Source organism: Pimephales promelas, chromosome 22 (genome assembly GCF_988280905.1).
Source record: "Pimephales promelas chromosome 22, fPimPro1.hap1.1, whole genome shotgun sequence".
NCBI lineage: Eukaryota > Metazoa > Chordata > Actinopteri > Cypriniformes > Leuciscidae > Pimephales > Pimephales promelas.
The window spans coordinates 27272784-27293307 of NC_142790.1; the positions used below are offsets into that span (position 1 = coordinate 27272784).

Consider the following 20524-nt stretch of genomic DNA (forward strand, 5'->3'; position numbering starts at 1 on the left):
TTTTAGGCTTTCAAAGCAGTTTAAAGCAGCAAGCAGAAGTGTGATATTGGTTAGGAAACATCTGAAGCTTGTCACAGAGTTTGCTGATCTGAATGCTCAAGTGTGAAAAGGTTTGAGATGATAAGAGATCAGATGACTGATAGACTTGATCATCAAAAGTATGAAAAGCAGATAGTGCCAAAGAGAGAGAGAGAGAGAGAGAGAGAGAGAGGCAGGCTCAACTGAAACTCTTTTCTTCTGTTCGTGTGAAACCAGAAGCAACAGCGACTTCAGGTACATTTTCTATCATTCTTGCATTTATTATATTTCAAGTGCTTGCTTTGGTTTAAAGAAAATTATTTAGTTTCATTCTTTTGTTGATCCTTTTGTAGTATTTCATACTTCTTCAGTTCATAACAGTAAAGTAAAGGAAGCCCAACAATCCTCAGACTGTGAGAGATTGTGAAAACTTTATACTTGCCCCTTCTAGTCCTCCATGCTAGTTGGATGAGGTGTTGAATGATGTATACACTTTTATATAAATAGATAGATGCACTTTTATGGACTTTAAAACAGATACGTTCATTTACTGCCATTATAAAGCTTGGAAGAGCGAGATAACTGTAAGTTCCTGGGATCCTCAGAGTCCAAGAGCCTTGTTTAAGAGGCATTTTAGGCTATGGGACAGATATAATACAGCATTAATAAACAATTGTTTTCAATGAGATTGTGAAAATAAGTTTATTTAGACTCATTTTACCTGCATGCACCACTATCTCAATGCATTAGTCTTATAGTGCACAATTCACAACCAGTTCATGTTATTCTAAAGAATTAAAATGTCTGTATTTATATTTTTAAAGGGATAGTTCACCCAAAAATGAAAATTAGCCCAGGATTTACTCACCCTCATCCTACATACACGACATTCTTCTTTCAGACGATACAATCAGAGTTATATTGAAAAATGTCCTGGCTCTTCCAAGCTTTATAATGGCAGTGAATGAACATTTCTGTTTTAAAGTCCATAAAAGTGCATCTATTTATATAAAATTGCATACATCATTCAACACCTCATCCAACTAGCATGGTCCTCCCTATGAGGGACAAGTATAAAGTTATAACTTTAATAATTCAAACATAACATTTTTGAAATGTAGTGAAATAGAGAATTGAGGCTGTTTTTTCATACATCCAAGACATATCTTTAACTGTCAAAACCCAAGAAAAAAAAGGCTAAACATTTATTCAATATATATTTATACATGATTTGCGTGGCATTAGTGAAACGAGTTGTGAAAAGTGTGAAGTCTAACGCGTCTAACTTTATTGCTTACCAACTTGGTTTAAAATGAATGTGTTTTTCTATTAACAGCTCTTTTTCACAAGTGTCTAGCAAGAAATGCAGAAACATGATCACCCAGTGTAATGTTAAAAATGTCACTCATTTGTCAATGAACTTGTAAATTTTCTGTCTGAGAATGCTTATAAATTCTTTGTGACAAATGACAATGCATGTGTTTCAGCTGTATGAGGTAGAAGCTGTTGAACTGAAGGTGTGTGTGGACGGGTCTAGATTTGAGCCTCACACAAATTACACAGTGCGTGTGAGATCTCGGCCAGATCAAGTGTATTATAAAGGCGTGTGGAGTCCGTGGGCCCCTGCGATACACTGGAGGTCAGGGGACATTCTCAGTGAGTCCGATTGGATAACACGCAAACAAATGCAAAGGAGAAACAGTACAGATGACAGATGCAGTTACTAAGATTAATCTCACTTTGTGTGTTTTAGAAAAGACTCCGGAAAGATCTTCCCATATTGCCTGGTATTTTCTTCCTTTGCCTTTTCTGCTGGTCCTTCTGTCCTGTCCCATATTCAAGGTGAGAAACATCCTGAAGCTCTTTGATTTCTTCCATCTGTTGTTGATCCTTTTGTAATATTTGATGTATTTTCCATACTTCTTCAGTTCACAACAGTAAAGTGAAGGAAGCACAATCCTCATTGCGAAAATAAGTTTATTTAGTCATAATTGGCTCATTTTACCTGCATGCACCACTATCTCAATGCATCATTAATCAGATTAAAATGTACAATTTGCAGTGTTTCTGAAGTAATGTTGTGTGGAAGCTACAATTTTAGACCCAGTCTCCTGTTTTTTATTCCAGTTTCCAAAGTACAATCAACTACAATTACATTAAGCTGGCTTAAAAAAAAAGAGTTTAATCTTGTATAACATAAAAAGGTTGAAAATTTCAACATATGTAGTCAACTTATTGATAATATGATTTTTTACTTTTCTTTTCATATTGATACGTCTGTTTGTTTGTTACAGGTTAAAGACAACATGCATCGCTCTTCTTTCATTCTCACATTGATATGTTTGTCTGGTGTTTTGGCAAGTTTCATCACTTTGGGTAAAAAATTCTGCTCACATTGTTATATTTTAGGATATATCCTATGTGTTTATTGTGATGTATTATATGTCGTCTATAAAACTGTGTTCAGGTGATCGATATAGTCTGGAGTGTCTCAGTAATTATTTATCCATCATCACCTGCTCTCTGAACATCTCGGATGAGTCTCTGGGCAACGAATCGTCCTACTGGCTGCATTTCAGAACAAATGAAGGGTGAGAATACAGCACTGAATCACAATCACAATCACAATCACATATCTATCTATCTATCTATCTATCTATCTATCTATCTATCTATCTATCTATCTATCTATCTATCTATCTATCTATCTATCTATCTATCTATCTATCTATCGACCAATCAATCAATCAGACAATCAATCAACCAATCATTCAATCAACCAATCAATCAATCAGTCAATCAATTAACCAATCAACCAATCAATCATTCAGCTAATCATTCAATCAACCAGTCAATAAATTAGACAATCAATCAGACAATCAAGTAGCCAATCAATCAGTCAATCAATCAACCAATCAATCATTCAGCTAATCATTCAATCAACCAGTCAATAAATTAGACAATCAATCAGACAATCAAGTAGCCAATCAATCAGTCAATCAATCAACCAATCAATCATTCAGCTAATCATTCAATCAACCAGTCAATCAATCAGACAATCTATTAGCCAATCAATCAGACAATCAATCAATCAGCCGATCAATCAATCAGACAATCAGCTGATCAATCACTCAGCCCATCAACTAATCAATCAGCCAATCAATAAGCCAATCACCCAATGAATCAGCCAATCAATCAGCCAATCAACCAAATCACAAATATCCCATACAATCCAACACTCGAGTGCATGCTAGTTTGAAGTAATGATAAAGAATCTGTTTTTGTGTAGAGAACATAACTGCACACTGAGGAGGAGACAACAGGCATTACTGTGTGAGTTGGATTTATCACCGAATATGTATTTCACCGACATGGACAGCTACGAAATCTCCCTCCGTTCCGGTTACCATGGAAACAACTTCTCCGTCTTACTAGATAGTGACTTCATGCCTCATGAAAAAAGTAAGAGCAATGTCTTTCACGCGAGCCCACAGTAACTGCACAGTTCGTGATTGGTGTGTGTGTGTGTGTGTGTGTTGTAGTTCACCCGGTCCCTCCGTCTAACCTGTCTCTACGGTGGGAGAAGGACAGGGCTGTTTTCCAGTGGGAGAGCGGATATGATCCAGCCTCCGACTTGCTCATTCCCTACCTCCAGTACCAGCTCAGCGTGCACAGCGAGCACAAGGTGTGTGTGATACCCCTATGGTGATACCCCATATTATTTTCATTCTTTATATATAGACATATTCCTTTTTCGATTTTGGGTGATCTATTTTAATAGGAAATCACGTCTTATAGTGCACAATTCACAACCAGTTCATCTCGTAAGAATACATATAGAGGGGATGCATTGTCGTCACTTTCCCGCCAGAACAGCCCCCCTCAGCCTGACTGAGTGGCAAAAGATCTGCTGCCTGACTGGATTTAATAGGGGAAACTGCGAAAATGCGACTAAAACAAACAATTTTATCAATTTAAACGAAATGTTGCACTCAATATAATGTTCCTTACAAGTTACTAAAGATCCAGTGATCCATGGATATTGACATGCAGCCAGGAATCGTGTTGCCTGACATTTATGTTTGCCCGATTTTATTTATTTTCGACACTGGGAAAATAAAAGCAATATAGACCGGCTAAACATAAAGCATATTTGCCTGTGAACGCTTTATATAAATACAATATAGGTAGGTCTAAATTCGGGTGATCACTTATATCAGTGTTGCTTATATAGCCTAAATATGTCATCATATCGTTCAGCCGTAAAACTTTATAGTTTTTTTTTTTTTTTTGGTCAGTGTTTATTAAAAAAACATCCAATAATGCAGAATATGCAATGATAAATATTTAATTGATGAGTTGTTAATATATATAACAATACAAAATATATGGGTATGGTTTTACACCTAAATGTTAACTGCAAATCCACCTTTCGCTGACTGGAGTCCAGTTGTTTCTGTGAATTGCAGCGATCCATTTGCTGTTATTCTAAACTAAAGAATTAAAACGTCGGTTTTATTTATATTTCTTTTAAAGGGATAGTTCACCCAAAAATGAAAATAAGCCCATGATTTACTCACCCTCATCCTACATGAATATGACATTCTTTCAGACAATAGTTGGAGTTATATTTAAAAAATGTCCTGGCTTTTAAGTGCATAAATATAAGTGCATCTATTCATCATAAAAGTGCATCTATCTATTTATATAAAAGTGCATACATCATTCAACACCTCATCCAACTAGCATGGAGGACTATAGAAGGGAGAAGTATAAAGTTATAAGTTTAATAATTCCAACATAAAAATGGAAATAAATTACCTTTTGACAAATTAGATGTTTAAACCTGTAATTTTCATGTTTTAAAATGTAGTGAAATAGAGAATTGAGGATGTTTTTTTCATTCATCCAAAACACATAGGGACTTTCAACTGGCAAGACCCAAGAAGAAAAGGCCAAACATTTCTTTATTTGCGTCGCATTACAGAAGTGAAACGAGTTATGAAAAGCATTTCATGGTGTTGTTTAACGCGTGAAGTCTAGTGCCCTTTATACCAACTTGGTTTAAAATTAATGTGTTTTTCTACTCATAACAGCTCTTTTTCACAAGTGTCTAGCAAGAAATGCAGAAACATGATCACCCAGTGTAATGTTGAAAATGACACTCATTTGTCAATGAACTTGTAAATTTTCTGTCTGAGAATGCTTATAAATTCTTTGTGACAAATGACAATGCATGTGTTTCAGCTGTATGAGGTAGAAGCTGTTGAACTGAAGGTGTATGTGGACGGGTCTAGATTTGAACCTAACACAAATTACACAGTGCGTGTGAGATCTCGGCCAGATCAAGTGTATTATAAAGGCGTGTGGAGTCCGTGGGCCCCTGCGATACACTGGAGGTCAGGGGACATTCTCAGTGAGTCCGATTGGATAACACGCAAACAAATGCAAAGGAGAAACAGTAAAGCTGACAGATCTTCCCATATTGCCTGGTATTTTCTTCCTTTGCCTTTTCTGGTGGTCCTTCTGTCCTGTATCCCATATTCAAGGTAAGAAACATCCTGAAGTTCTTTGATTTCTTCCATCTTTAGTCATGTAGCCTACATAAACGATGGACGTTTGTGTTGTAGATGGAGAAAGGGTGATTATATACCATCACCCGCCCCCTTTTTCAGAGACTGGGATGTAGATGTTAAGGTAACTCCCACCATATGTACATCAAAACACTTTACAGTAGATGGCAACATGAAAAAGCCAAACCATGCGTGTGACGGAGTGCCTGCAGTTACTCACAGTGAGTGGCAAAAACTGAGCGGCTGTATATGTTTTCAGCATGAATGCCGCGAAAAACAAACACAACACATATAAATTCGGAAAGAGCTTTGCGATAGACTGTACAACTAGATTTGACAAAAAATCGGAGGTATATTTTTACAGACTGCTATAGAAAGAGGAGCAAATGGATCGCTGCAATTCACAGAAACAACTAGACTCCAGTCAGCGAAAGGTGGATCTGCAGTTATCATTTTGTGTCAATATGCTGAATTTAAGTGTAAAACCATACCCATATATTCTGTATTGTTTATGTATATATATATATATATATATATATATATATATATATATATATTATCAACTCAATTAAATATTTATCATTGCATATTCTGCATTATTGGATGTTTTTTAATAAACACTGACCAAAAAAAAAAAAAAAAAACTATAAAGTTTTAGGGCTGGACGATATGATGACATATATCTATATATAACACTGAAATAAGTGATCACCCGGATTTAGACCTACCTATATTGTATTTATATAAAGCATTCACAGGCAAATTTGCTTTATGTTTAGGTCTATATTGCTTTTATTTTCCCCGGTGTCGAAATCAGGCAAACATATCATGTATGTTTGCCTGATTTCGACACTGGGGAAAATAAAAGCAATATAGACCTAAACATAAAGCAAATTTGACATGCAGCCAGGAATCGTGTTGCCTGACATACATGTCAGGCAACACGATTCCTGGCTGCATGTCAATATCCATGGATCACTGGATCTTTAGTAACTTGTAAGGAACATTATATTGAGTGCAACATTTTGTTTAAATTGATAAAATTGTTTGTTTTAGTCGCATTTTCCCCTATTAAATCCAGTCAGGCAGCAGATCTTTTGCCACTCAGTCAGGCTGAGGGGGGTTGTTCTGGCGGGAAAGTGACGGCAATGCATTCCCTCGATATGTATTCTTACAAGCTCTGTATCATTCGCTTTTTGCCAGCAGTGTTTGTTTAAACCGTGATTCCCCGGAGGTTTGAGATTTAGCTACTCAATGTCAACCTTTCTCGCTCGTGAAAACCATAGAAAACTAACCTCTTTCACTCAAACGCCAGACATGTCATCAAAATGGCCAGCCGTTGGAACTTCGCTATTGTGGATATGACGAGACACGCACTGGCGAGTGACGTCATGTACGCAAAATATAAACTTACCATAGTGAATTAGGGTAAGACATGAACACGTTTTGAAAGAAGGATTAATTATGTATTCACTCATTGTTTAAATGATGAATACAGTAAGTTACAATTAAATGAACTTGTATAAATGAACTGTTGAATTTAGGAATTAATGTCTGTTGCACAAGTTATGCTCAAGGTTTTTAAAAAGCATATCTAACGCTAAATATAAGCCATAATATTGATGCTTGACTGTAATTAAGTTCTAGGCTACACAGAAAAATAATATTTTTTTTCTTCGTGGATGATACATTAGATCTGCATTCCAAGACATCTTTGTCTTGACCAACGTTGTTATTGTTAACTAAAACTATTAAAAATCGTTCTCTTTATTTTAAATGATGCTGTTGTAAAAAATAAAATATAAATATAAGAAAAGTCAACTCGAAATTATAAATGTTGCCTATGTAGAAACAATTTTCAAATGAAAACATACTAAAAGCTATTTCGAAATATTCCTAAATACTATAACATAAAGGAAGCTTTTTTCCAAATCAGATATGAGAACGATATCAAATATGGTTTTCCGGTGTAATAAGATATCAAACACGTTTCTGACTTTGCAACTCCGTTTGGGGAATTGAACACCACAGAAGATAGATTTATGTGTCAATTCTCCTTGTGATTGTGGTCAATGCTCAAATAACTGTTGGAGAAAGACACTACTCTGCAAATAAATAATTCATCAATCACTTGCTATGTTTCTCAAATCATCTAAATTCTACATTCAAGTCTCGGATAAATGTGGTATTCTGTTTGTTTCAGCACAACTAAACCTTTTACATAGCCTAATCAATGGTCTTCATTCTTACACTGTTTGGGCTCCTCCCATGATTCTCAGCTGATCTTGATAGATATACTTGATGGTTTCTGGTGTTAAAATTAAGATCTGAAGATTTGCATTGGTCGTGTTACTTGGTGTGTGACATTTCATCTTACACATTCATAGCCCTATGATTATTCAGGTAGTCAAATCTACCCCATAGCATTAAGGACTCACAGGTTGAAGTTGAATGATGTACACTGTAAAAAAAAAAATATTGTTGGTTTAACTTAAAAATAAGTAACCTGGTTGCCTTAACATTTTAAGTTCATTAAAATGGAAAAAATGAGTTGATACAATGAAGGAGATTGATTTAATCACCAGAAACTGAACAACATAAATTATCTAGCCAATAGAAAAAATGTTGTGATTACAAATCTTCTTTTTTTTTTTACAGATTCCCTTGTAGTTGTTCTTTTTTGAGGTTCAGTTTGTAGTTATATGTGACCATGGACCACAAAACCAGTCATATGGGTCAATTTTTTTCAAATTGAGATTTATACATCATCTGAAAAAAATAAGATTTCCATTGTTGAATGGTTTGTTAGGATATGATAATCTGGAATCTGAGGGTGCAAAAAAAAATCAAAAATCTCCATTAAAGATGTTCCTTTATGTTCACGATTGAAAAATAAAATAAATGTTTCATATATTGATGGTAGGGTATTTAAAAAATATCTTCATGGAACATGATCTTTACTTAATATCCTAATGATTTTTGGCATAAAACAAAAATAGATCATTTTGACCCATTCTATTATGTATACACAAATATACCAGTGCAACTTGTGACTGGTTTCGTGATCCAGGGTCACATATGTCGTTTAACCTTGTTTGTCTAAGACTTTTCTTTACCACCATCATCATCAATCTTAGCTCCGCTTGTGGTTTGAAAACCTTATCTTCACACCCTATCGTTAACCTCTAATTAGTTGCAAACATTAAGTTCATGAATTTCTTTAACACATCACTCATTTCATCCTGTTATACAGGAAGTCAAGTATATGTGTTAATACTCCTCATCAATATCTGTTTTTAAAGCATTACGTACAACTTGCAGTACAGCTTACAATGAGTAAATAGCAACATCAATATCAAAACGGTAGAAACAGTTGGTCCTGACCATTGTCCGAATACATCACTGTTAATGGTCTGTGTGTGTATTTTCAGATCTGTTCAATGCTATCCTATAAGGCGAGAGACGTAACGCAGGGGGAGGAGTTTCTCCAGATTGACGTTCTATGTGAGAGCATGGACACGCCTCCTCGACAGACCAGCTTAGTTTATGAGATGGGAACCAGTGACCAGGGTGACCTCACGCCCCAGTCTCCCAGCATGCCCCATTCTCCCGTGGGCTCAGATGTGGACTCGGGCTGTTGGATTCGTGATTTTGTTGTAACAGAGCGAGAAAGCATCACATGCAGCGAGGACTACTGCACACTCTCCACCTCACACACTTATACCATATAACATTACCGGTCAGTAGTTTGGGGTCAATACGATGATTTTTTTTTTATTCAGTAAGGATGCCTTAAATTGATTAAAAGTGACAGTATATAAATGTATAATGTTACAAAATAATTATATTTCATCTTTTTGAGCTTTCTATTCATCAAAGAGTTCTGAAAAAAATAATTCAAAAGTTCTGCTTTATTCACAAGAATGAATTGTATTTTGAAATCTACTATACAGAGGCGTATTGCATTCACTTGAAGAAAAAAAAATCTACTCTGTTTTTCTGAATTAATGAGTTAATTTTTCATGAGAAAAATGTTTTTTGCTGTTTTTCTGAATTAACGAGTTAATTTTTCATGAGAAATTTTTTTTTGCTCTGTTTTTCTGAATTAATGAGTTAATTTTTCATGAGAAAAAAGTTTTTCTCTGTTTTTCTGAATTAATGAGTTCATTTTTCGTGAGAAAAAAAGTTTTTGCTCTGTTTTTTTCTGAATTAACTCGTTAATTCAGAAAAACAGAGCAAAAAAAAAAAATTCCATGAAAAATTAACTCGTTAATTCAGAAAAACAGAGCAAAAAAAAAAAATTCCATGAAAAATTAACTCGTTAATTCAGAAAAACAGAGCAAAAAAAAAATCCATGAAAAATTTACTCATTAATTCAGAAAAACAGAGCAAAATATTTGTTTTTCTCATGAAAAATTAACTCCTTAATTCAGAAAAACAGAGCAAAAAAAAAAATCCATGAAAAATTAACTCCTTAATTCAGAAAAACAGAGCAAAAAAAAAAATTCCATGAAAAATTAACTCGTTAATTCAGAAAAACAGAGAAAAAACTTTTTTCTCATGAAAAATTAACTCATTAATTCAGAAAATCAGAGCAATTTTTTTTCTCATGAAAAATTAACTCGTTAATTCAGAAAAACAGAGTAGATTTTTTTTTCTTCAAGTGAATGCAATACGCCTCCGTACTACTAAAATACAAAATTATATTAAATTGTAATAATATTTCACAATATTGTATATTTGATCAAAAACTTAATAAACGTACCTTGTTTAATCTTAAAATGTATGTTTTTAATGTAAACGTCTCCCTTGACGCACTTTGGTCAGTTAAAGGATAATTTATACAATTGTACATTCGCTTATTTAAACGAAGCATAAATGCAGTTTTGTGTCTTGTGTTTTTCGACGGGTCTAGGTTGATATGGGATTTAAAAAATAATTAGTAATAAGCAATCCAATACTTTTTAGAGTAATTAGTACATTAATCCAATTACACTGATGTAATTAGTAGCTAGAAATCATTTTTTATAAATGAAAACATATTCAGTCATGTATAATCTGCTAATAGCTTTCAATGAGCAAATCCTGATATATTTCTAAGCAACGCCACAATTTACATGCAAATAAATGCCTTTTCTAAAGATTTTTGCTAATAATCCATTTATACTATTTTTTATTCTGTACTTGATTTTGAATATATATGTTTATATTAAAGCTATTCTAAAATTCAGTCAGTTTCCTGCTTTAGCGTTCTGTTTTGCAATATAAATAAAAATGCAATGTGTATGAAACCTCTGTGATATTTTAAGTCAGTCTGTCACGTCTCTCCATTTTCTGTTTTTAGTAGCCATGAGCATCAAGGCCACGTTTACACACCTCTGCATTCTGCTCCATCGAGCTGTTTTTGAACACAAGACGCATTATGTAGAAAGAGCTTTATTAAACAAACAAGACACAATCAGTGTGAACACAGGACACATGTTCCCATCAAACAAACAAGAAACCATGTACAGCATGTTTAAGAGAATTGGACTCTGGTTCTGCTGCTCACAGGAGCAATAACTCTGGACATTATTTAACGAATCAGCATTACACAATCCAAGACAGATCTAAGACCACGTGGCTGGTCAAGTACAAACGAGCCCAATGGAGAGGAAACTGGTCCTAGATCAGCATTCTGAGGGGAAACGTCACCATGAGGCACTTTCCCACATATAAGACGCTATAAACCAACCTAAACCAGAGCAACACACACACACTCGCATGTTTTTCAAGAGGAAACAAAGCTTCACGAACATAATAAAATGGCGAGTGCAAGTAAGCACACAGACAGACACCAGGAGCTAAAATCCCAACAGTCCATTCTGATCCAAGCTGGTTTGAAACGCAACAAAACCTGTGGATACTGAATTGGCGACTGCGTTCTAAGGGAAACGGAGAGCAAATGAAATTAAAAGGGTGGAAGAAGAGTGTAAATTTTGTGGTGCAGGGGAAGGGTTTGGGGTTGATGGCACAGACATCATATTTTAAGTCCTTTTAGTCCCGGTGAGAGGATAGCACGAGTATTCACATAATCCCTCTTTCCATTCGCCTCGGTCTCGCTTACGACGGGGAGAATTTTTTGGCCTGTGCACGAACTCTCTTCTCGTACTCCACTCTATTCTGACTGTAGACAAAAACACAGAGGAATCAATACAAGAAACAACCTAGCGAGTTTATTGTCATCCTGCTATATCTAGAGACTTACATGGGAACGAAATGATGTTCCTCACAGGACCACGTTGTTACTTATAGACGTGTATAAATAAATATATATATATATATATAAACATAGCCAATATAGAAAAGAGGTAAGCTAACTAAATCTCTGATTTACAGGTGTGGAACAAAATAATGCTGCTTTATAAATATAAAGTGCTAATATTCTTCCAAACATGGTTTACCAAACATGATATTCAATAAACAACGATATTTTTCATATTCACTTATGCAGTGGAAATGATTTTTAAATAAAATTTAAAGTTAAGTAAAAGTAAACTATCAATTATGTGTTAAAAGTATGTAATAATTTTGAATTGAGATGAAAATTAGACAAAAAATAGAGATGCTCCGATCAGGATTTTTAGGGCCGATCACTGAATGGCAGGGGAATGGGAATCTTTTATCTATAATCTAGCAGAGTTTGTACCATTTGTAGAAATGAAACTAACTATGAATTAACTGTATTGGGAAGTTAAAAAAAACGGTAGAAATAGCCTACAGTCAAGATCTTGAAAAACCACCAGGTGTGTATTTTATTGTATTTAGAATGAGATAAATTAAGGCTACTGTAGGCTATCTTTCTCACATTAGGCTGAGTAACATAAAACCATTCCAAATCAAAGAGGGGTCGGGCAGACCAACACACATTAGATCAGCTTCATGGGATGGGATCCAGTTACACTTAGGCATACTTGGAAATTGTAGCCTCCCAAAACACTGACTAGAACACTGACACGCTAACCTCTTACAATAACCAAGGCGTATATTAATGACGTATATTGGATGAGTGAATACATTGATGTTTTTAACATGATGAAGCAGGGCGCGATTGCTACACACAACGCGAGTCCCGCGGATATAAAGGAATAAGGATATTCATTCTTCACTTGCTCTAACAGTTTCACCATCACACTAAATGGCATTTGTGTGTGTTGAATGTTGTTAGTTAGGTTGTGTGTTGGCTGTATGAGACTAGCTAGATTAACAGAGAATAACATACAGATCCTATTCTAACTATTCATCATGTTGAACTATATAACATGGATTAGTTTTATTGATTTGCTCACCTGTTTGCTCAAGTTACATGCAACACTCGCGGACGTTAGTCGCGGACGTGGAGCTCTCGGCATCTCGAAAGATGTTGATCTTCGTTCTAGTCCTCTTTTTGTCTCAAAGTCTGCTTGCCGTGGTCCATAATGTTTGAACAAAACTCTGCTAGTGACGCTCACGCTGTTGAGCACGCGTAACGGGCATAACCGACCCAGTTGTCCACGTCTGTCGCCATGGTTACTATTGCAGTACGAGGTCAAACCTGGCGGAAACCGGGGGTAACGCGGATATGACGTCTTTGACTGGCGACTCCTCGCCCCTGCTCGCATGCCCCGTTGCCTTGGTTAAAATCGCAATTTTCTCACGATTTACAAATAGTTGGAAACATTTGGGATATTGTAAGTAATCAACTAAACAAAATATATAACATTGGCCTAGTGGTTGGTTTTTGGATATTTTACTGCAAAAATCCTGCATATTCTACCTTTAACTAGCAGAGCATTCATTTTGTTAATTTGTTAAATAAAAGGCGATCTAGCACTGAAATGCTTTTCTTATTAATCAAGTGATTAAAGTGCTCGTTACCGCTGAGATCAGTGGCACGGATACCGTGTTCTCATGTGGCTCGCACACAGCCTTCACTCGGTCGCGCGCTTTAATCCGTTGCGGAGACTCAATTCGTTCGGGTGAAGGAGAACTCAAGCCTTGTTTATACTCGACGTGTCCGCAAGAGCGTGAAGGTGCACACGGCAAAAATGACGTCATTGCGGTGTGGCCAGTCGTGCGTGTTGGGTGCACAAGACCCCATTCTGCCTGGCGGTGTGCACGGCACTTCATGTTGCCACTGGCATGCCCGTGAGCCGCGTAATTTACATCATGTGATTGGCTTTTTTGATCGGCGCTTTTGGGGTTTGCCGATCAAGCTATTTGGTAAACCAGCTCAATCTCTTCCATCTCAGATAGGGGTATTACTTTATTTTATTTTCACTCTTAACTGTTTTTATTTATATTGATTGCATTTACTGAATGAGCACTGTGCCACTGTTCGTCCGACTGTTACTGTACTTTCTAAATTGTTATAATTATTTACTATATTTTATTTTTATTATTATGATTTTTTTTTTCATTCTAAACCGTTTTAATTATTCTGATTTCTTTTGATTATTTTAATTTCTTCCATGTAAAGCACTTTGAATTGCCACTGTGTAAGAAATGTGCTATATAAATAAACTTGCCTTGCCTTGCCTATTTTTTAGCCAAAATCAGCTGATCATGATCGACAGCCGATTTTTTTTATGGCCAATTCTGCCAATTGACAAAAAAAAAATCTTATAATTATGACTACTTTTCATGTCATAATTAGCTATTGTATTAATTATGATTTAACAAGCATGATATTTTTCATATTCATTAAAGTGGTGGAAATGGTCAAATGGTCCAGTTTTATGGAAGCCTAACATAGAGCACGTGTAGACGAACAATGACACCCTTCAGTATGTACTGGAACTCTGCATGTGTGCAACATACCAGTATATGGTGTACGCCTCTGCCTGAGCTGGATCCTGTATGTTCGGTTCATTTAGGAGCTCCTGAATCCCTAAGAGGATCTGAAGGAGGAATAAAAGAGTTTTTAGAATAGTGTACTTCAGAAAGCAAAGCAATGGATCAACCGTTGAGCAGAGTGGAATATAGTTTTAGATGACCTGTTTAATGGTGATGGCAGGTCTCCAGTCTTTATCCTCCTCCAGGATGGAAAGACACACTGTTCCTGACGGATACACATTCGGGTGGAAGAGCGGAGGCTCAAATTTACCTACAAAAGAGAAGGATTCGTGAGGTGTGGTTCAGGCTACATGGACTGAACATGTTTGTGTAAAACTCACACTTTGGGGGTGATGAGGGGTAGTCATCTTTAAACAGCATCCTTAACTTAAACAGCCCTCCTTCCCATGGAGTCTAGGGAGAGATGAAGAGAAACGTCACATGATGCTTCACATGATGATGGAAGTAAAGCTTAAATGAACAGTCTTACCCCCTTCTTTCCTGGAATAGCACATTCCCAGTTCATGAGATTCATGGTGCCATCGGGGTTTTTCGTCGGCACAGCAACAAAGCCCTGGGAACATTTGGTCGGGACAAAATCATTAAGCGAGCACCAGAGGCATGGCCGTATCCAGCGATTCAGTCACCGGACCCCTGAATTATCCCGAGGTGTATATAATCAATGTGGTGAAAGAATTGCCTAATATAGTATTAACTCTACTTTAGTTCTGGAAGGTTATTGCACAGCACAAGATCTTCTCATTGGTCTGTCGCCACTCATTAATGTCAAAATATCTGAGATGACAAATCAATGTTCACAGAAACGCAATGCTTCAGTAAAGTGCAAGATAACATGCAAGTAGCTCAACTAAACATTACATAATTTGACAGCTGTTTTAGGATAGAAGAAGTGTTAAACGACCGACAAAAATTTTGCCACTTTGAAATGAAAATAGGCCTATTTAATTAACGCAGCATTCCCATAATTATTATAGTAACAATCATTGTGGGGATACAAAAACATTAACAAAGCCATTTTCATCATATTAGATATAAGATTAACATTCAATGGGTACATATTGCGAATTAATTTAGTAAACTGATTCACCTAGCGTTTATAGACTTCAGTAAACTAACTTGTGTAAGAACATGATTAATAAAACATATACTTTCTACACTGACAGACGAATGAAAAGACTATGATTTAAAGCTCAGCTTTAGGAGGGGAAGAGACCGGACACGATAAGCAGAATGAGTGATGGAGATGAGGAGAGCAGGTATTAGGGGTGGGCGATATAGCCTAAAAATTATATCACGATATTTCAAGAATATTTGCGATAATGATATTTATCACGATATAGAAAAAATATATATGAAACAATGTTTTATTGGTGATTGCAGCTGGCTGGCAGCAGCATTAGTGCAAAAAAAAAAGTATAACATAACTCCTTATCATTTTATTTTAACAATAACTACAGTAATACATTAACAATATTAACAATAACTTCAGAAGCCTGCACAATATTGTCACCTAATAAAATTTACCTAAACTTTGAAGTACAAAAAATTTAAACAAACAGCGGCAATCCAAACAAACCTTCAAAATGTAACAGTTGCCTTGCATAGTTTTTGGATTAGCATCAAATGAGGTACACAATACCTAATTTACAATAATTGTATAAAATTGGAACATTTAGGGGAAAAAAAACATTTAGTGGGGAATAAATAAGAGACAATTGTAACACTAAATCTGGTAAAACTTTACACATTGCTCTTTGTATTGTACATTCATGAAAAAAAAACAAGGTAACAAATCAAAAGGATTAATTATTATATAGCATAGTCTACTATAAAATTGAGGCATGTTTAAAATGTATAGCACAGCTGTTTAATGAGGCAGCAACATATGATCGATAGGACAGAACAAAGGCTATTAATAATCTTTCATTGCGCAAAAGTATTATGATATGAAAGGCTCCAATATATCGCACAGCGCTTATGCGCATCCCGAGCGCTGAATGATGCGCTTGAAGCAACACGGAGTCACAGCGCGCACGCGCAGCGCGTCGAATACTCAGCACTGAACAGTTCAAAGCACAAAGTAAATAAATATTGATGCGTAGCGTCGTGTATAATATACAGCATCTAGCTGTGCAATCGTTTATCGAGTCCTTTCTTTTAACAGTTTTACATTTCAGTTACTGTGCGCGTGATGAACAACAGTGCTCTGACTCTAGTGTTTTGCTCTAACAGACACCCGGCCGGTAGAAAGTAACATGATTTAGTTAACGTTACAGCAATAAAGTCCAGCAAGATAAAGTTGTGTTATGCGAAACCATAGACCTTTTATTTACAAATATAATAATAGTAACATTGAATCATCTTAGAAAGAGTTTAATCGTGTTGACTGTTGTACCCGAACTGCGGAAACTCTGAAGGAAGATTAGGCGAATGCAAAATGTACGCTAGTAGGGAAGTGGTGAAACGAGTTTTCATGCATATTTGACAAAAAAATAAATAAATAATTGTGTTGTTGGAGATCTGACCTCTTGTACTCAAACAACTTCCATACTATTGAAGTAGCGCCCTTTTTAGGAACTAAATCTTGATCTGATCCGGAGGCTTACATGCTGCTGTGTTGTTGTGCACGCGCTAAGTAACGTAAATACGCCATACGTCATCATATCATCAATATCGCGATATGACAATTTTTTATCATGTAAAATTTTATACCGGTATTATCGTGGACGGTATGATATGGCACAGCCCTAGCAGGTATTGACAAATAATCTACCGCCCACTGACATGCTTTTAAAGCTATTTCTTATCCATATTTTTGGCCTTCAAACATTTTAAAAAGCACATACGTATGTAGATCAGAGAAATTAATTTTCTTGAGGGTTCACCCCTCACTAGCTCAAATTTTGGACCTCAGTGATTATAAACCCCGTCTACGGCCCTGACCAGAGGATGCAACACACATGTGTTACAGGGTTTATTTAGTGGTATATCAAAACTAGCAATTGTAAGATTATAAATGTGCGATTTAAAACTAATGATTGTGTAGGGAATGGGATTGTAAGTGCATTCATTAAAAGAATATTAGTGTTACTCACGAATGGATGGTCTTTCCTCCATGCTTTGCGCTCTTGTGCAAGTCGACTCAGAGCAATGCCAGACATGACCACTGATCCTATGGAGAAATGCACATTTATCTGAGTATGCGTTTGAGAACCCATCATCCATCCATCCATCCATCCATCAATTTGTCTATTTACATTGTGAAAAAGTGGAATATTAAAAGAAACTGACCTAAACAAAAGTTTAGATGGCTAACATTTAAAGGGACGGTACCAGAAAAAAAATGTATAGGCTACTCAGAAATTGCCCAACACACACCTGCCTGTGACTGAGAGACACACATGAGAACCGATATAAAGATTCTCCTTCTTTTTTTTGCATGTGAAAGAAATTTTTCTATGCAAGTATTATGTCAAATAAATTTGATCCATTTCTAAAAGATACACCATACATGATGGTGAACAACCAATGTATAAAACCCGCTTACAGGTAAACTAATTGGCTATAGTTCTCCATGAATCATTTTGCCAATTTGGTAGATTTGGGGTAAGCTGTGCCAGTGGTTAACAAAAATAGTATTTTTGCCTCTAAATCTAACAAATGTAATTATGTTTATTCACATAAATTATTTTTGTTACCCAATGATTCAATTTAGCCCAAACACTTTCTAATCAAATGAATATGGCCTATCACAATCACGATTTCTTAAATTCACAGCATAGACTACAATTTAAGTACAACTGATCTAAAATTTGACATCATAATCAAGATGTTACGTCACACACTATGTAATCAATCACACATAATGAAAACTGAGGTTATTAATCTCCGATTGCATCGATATAATAAAGGGTAAAACTCCAGCTTATGGTGTCATAATATTACCTTTACATTCATAATTATGGCGTCATAATATAGGGTTTTAGGCGCTCGTGATAGAATTTCCCTCTACACTATGATATAACAGGTTTTTAACTCCATAGTATGCCACTATAATCAAGGAAGGGTTTAACTTCACATTATGACATCATAAAATGTCAATAAATATGGAGTCCAGCGATGGAACGCTGTTCATGAGCGCGCAGGACAAAGAAACTCGACTTCCTTTGACGCGAGCGCGCGTTCACACAGCAACCATACCAAACAAACCCGATGCGACCGTTTACTAGTTACCAAAACACAATAATGCCTCTCCCATGTGGACAGAACCGTCTTACCTTGTGAATCCCAGTGTTATTCGTCTTCTGGGCCCGCTCACTGGAACCGTGTTTGACTCGGTACCAAAGCTGTGAAGTTTCCCTCCCGAAAACACATTCGGTTCTGAGTGAAGCAGTCTAAGCAGGACCAGTGGCACTACTCGCAGATCGCCTGCTGGAAAATTCGGGATCAATTGAAATAATGCTAATGTTGTTCGTTTAACCCATCGAATTGTTGAAATATTTGAGCTTAGGCGTGTAGGCACCGTGTGTTTGGGAATATGATACGTTGTCTTTTCCCTCGTGGAAACATTTAGAACAGGCATTCCTATAGACGGCTAAAATTTAAAGAGACAGTAGCATAATTAAAAAAAAATCTATCTATCTATCTATCTATCTATCTATCTATCTATCTTGTTACATTGTGTGAAATTGGAATAGTAAAACAAATTCACAATCACATTTTTGTATGTATATGTATGCTAAAAATGCAGAATACAGTTTGATGGCTGCAAATAAAAAATATGGCTTATAAATACTGGCATTGTGTTGCATTAATTCATTTTGGAGAATGAAAAAAAAATGGAGCAAATGCAAATGTGCAAATGGACATGACAGTTTTTCAGCTCACGTTTACAGTGGTAACAGTACAAGCATTTTGTGTTCTGCTGATGTTAATGACTTTATTGTGATGTGGAAAACCACACGAGTAGCCTGTTTATCATACAACTGACTATTTTGCTGTTCCTAATTCAGAGGCTGCATCCTTCGAAAGGCCGATTGCATCACCGCTGCGAGGCAAAGACTGTCCCAATTTGAAGGCTCCCCCAAATGTGTACTTCCTTTGAGAAGGATGAATACAACAGATGGATTCTTTGTGGCCTTGCCTATTACAAAATTCATTGAACGGCATGACGACAGGATTTATTATTTGAGAAAGAGAGAAACTTTCGAATTATATTACCAAAACTGTCTTTTGGACCTTGAACCGTTTGGTTCCCATTTAAGTCCATTATATGGAGAAAAATCCTGGAATGTTTTCATCAAAAACCTTATTTTCTTTTCGACTGAAGAAAGAATGACATGAATATCTTAGATGACATGGGGGTGAGTATATTATCAGCAAAAGTTTTTTTTTTAAAGTGAACTACTCCTTTAAGCTTAAGTATTGGGGTTCAAAGCAAATTAGGTTCAAATGTTGACATATCTTACTAAGATGTATTGGTATATAGTTCTATATACTCTTATATGCAGAAATGGACCATGGTGAACATATTTAGACAGTTTGTAAACCTCATTTTATTTTCAGACAGTTTAATAAAAAAAAGTCCAAAACAAACGTTACTGTCGCTCTTCAACGGCAGATGTCACAGTTGCTAGGCGACAAGAACAGTCCTCCGTAAACTAGACCGTCCCAGGTCCGACCGTCAGGGCCTTCGAAGGAAGCAGCCTAGTTTGAACTGGGACCTTTTTACAGTCTATGATTGGGACACAGTCACACAGCCGCTTTTTCTTGTCATGTAGTGCTGGTCACGTGTGTGCACAGATGGTGCAGCAGCGACTCCTGGATTATCTCAGCATGAAAGGGGTATCTTAATATTCAAATGATGCTCTCCATTTACATGACGTGACCACTTCGTGACCCGTTTGACAGACATGACTGACTGAGATAGGTAGGCAGATATTTCGGTTTTTAACATTTTGAATTATCTTTTGTTTTTGCATTTTCGGTTTTCATTTATAGTTTTCGTTTAAATGCTAGTTTAAAAAAAATCCCATAAGCCTAACGTTAGCTGAAAATAG

At 36.1% G+C, this 20524-nt stretch overlaps 2 protein-coding genes and 1 long non-coding RNA gene across 3 annotated transcripts; 2 read left to right on the top strand and 1 right to left on the bottom strand.

Annotated features, from left to right (window-relative positions):
- Window positions 1-230: 230 nt before the first annotated feature.
- On the top strand, window positions 231-1856 carry LOC148969629 (uncharacterized). The gene is made up of 3 exons (XR_016149251.1): window positions 231-273; window positions 1506-1674; window positions 1772-1856. It is a non-coding gene; the product is annotated as an uncharacterized LOC148969629 (long non-coding RNA).
- Window positions 1857-2303: 447 nt separating this feature from the next.
- Window positions 2304-9562, top strand: LOC120479723 (interleukin-9 receptor). Its single transcript, XM_089125712.1, has 7 exons — window positions 2304-2394; window positions 2486-2609; window positions 3308-3480; window positions 3561-3703; window positions 5266-5567; window positions 5649-5715; window positions 9023-9562. Exons 1-7 carry the CDS (start codon window positions 2325-2327, stop codon window positions 9320-9322), a joined length of 1179 nt encoding a protein of 392 aa, XP_088981838.1. The 5' UTR covers window positions 2304-2324; the 3' UTR covers window positions 9323-9562.
- Window positions 9563-11011: 1449 nt separating this feature from the next.
- On the bottom strand, window positions 11012-18965 carry ube2ib (ubiquitin-conjugating enzyme E2Ib). The gene is made up of 7 exons (XM_039672459.2): window positions 18743-18965; window positions 17561-17637; window positions 14935-15018; window positions 14786-14858; window positions 14606-14715; window positions 14430-14509; window positions 11012-11757 (listed from the first exon to the last, which is right to left on the bottom strand). Exons 2-7 carry the CDS (start codon window positions 17624-17626, stop codon window positions 11694-11696), a joined length of 477 nt encoding a protein of 158 aa, XP_039528393.1. The 5' UTR covers window positions 17627-17637; window positions 18743-18965; the 3' UTR covers window positions 11012-11693.
- Between the last annotated feature and the right edge of the window lie 1559 nt (window positions 18966-20524).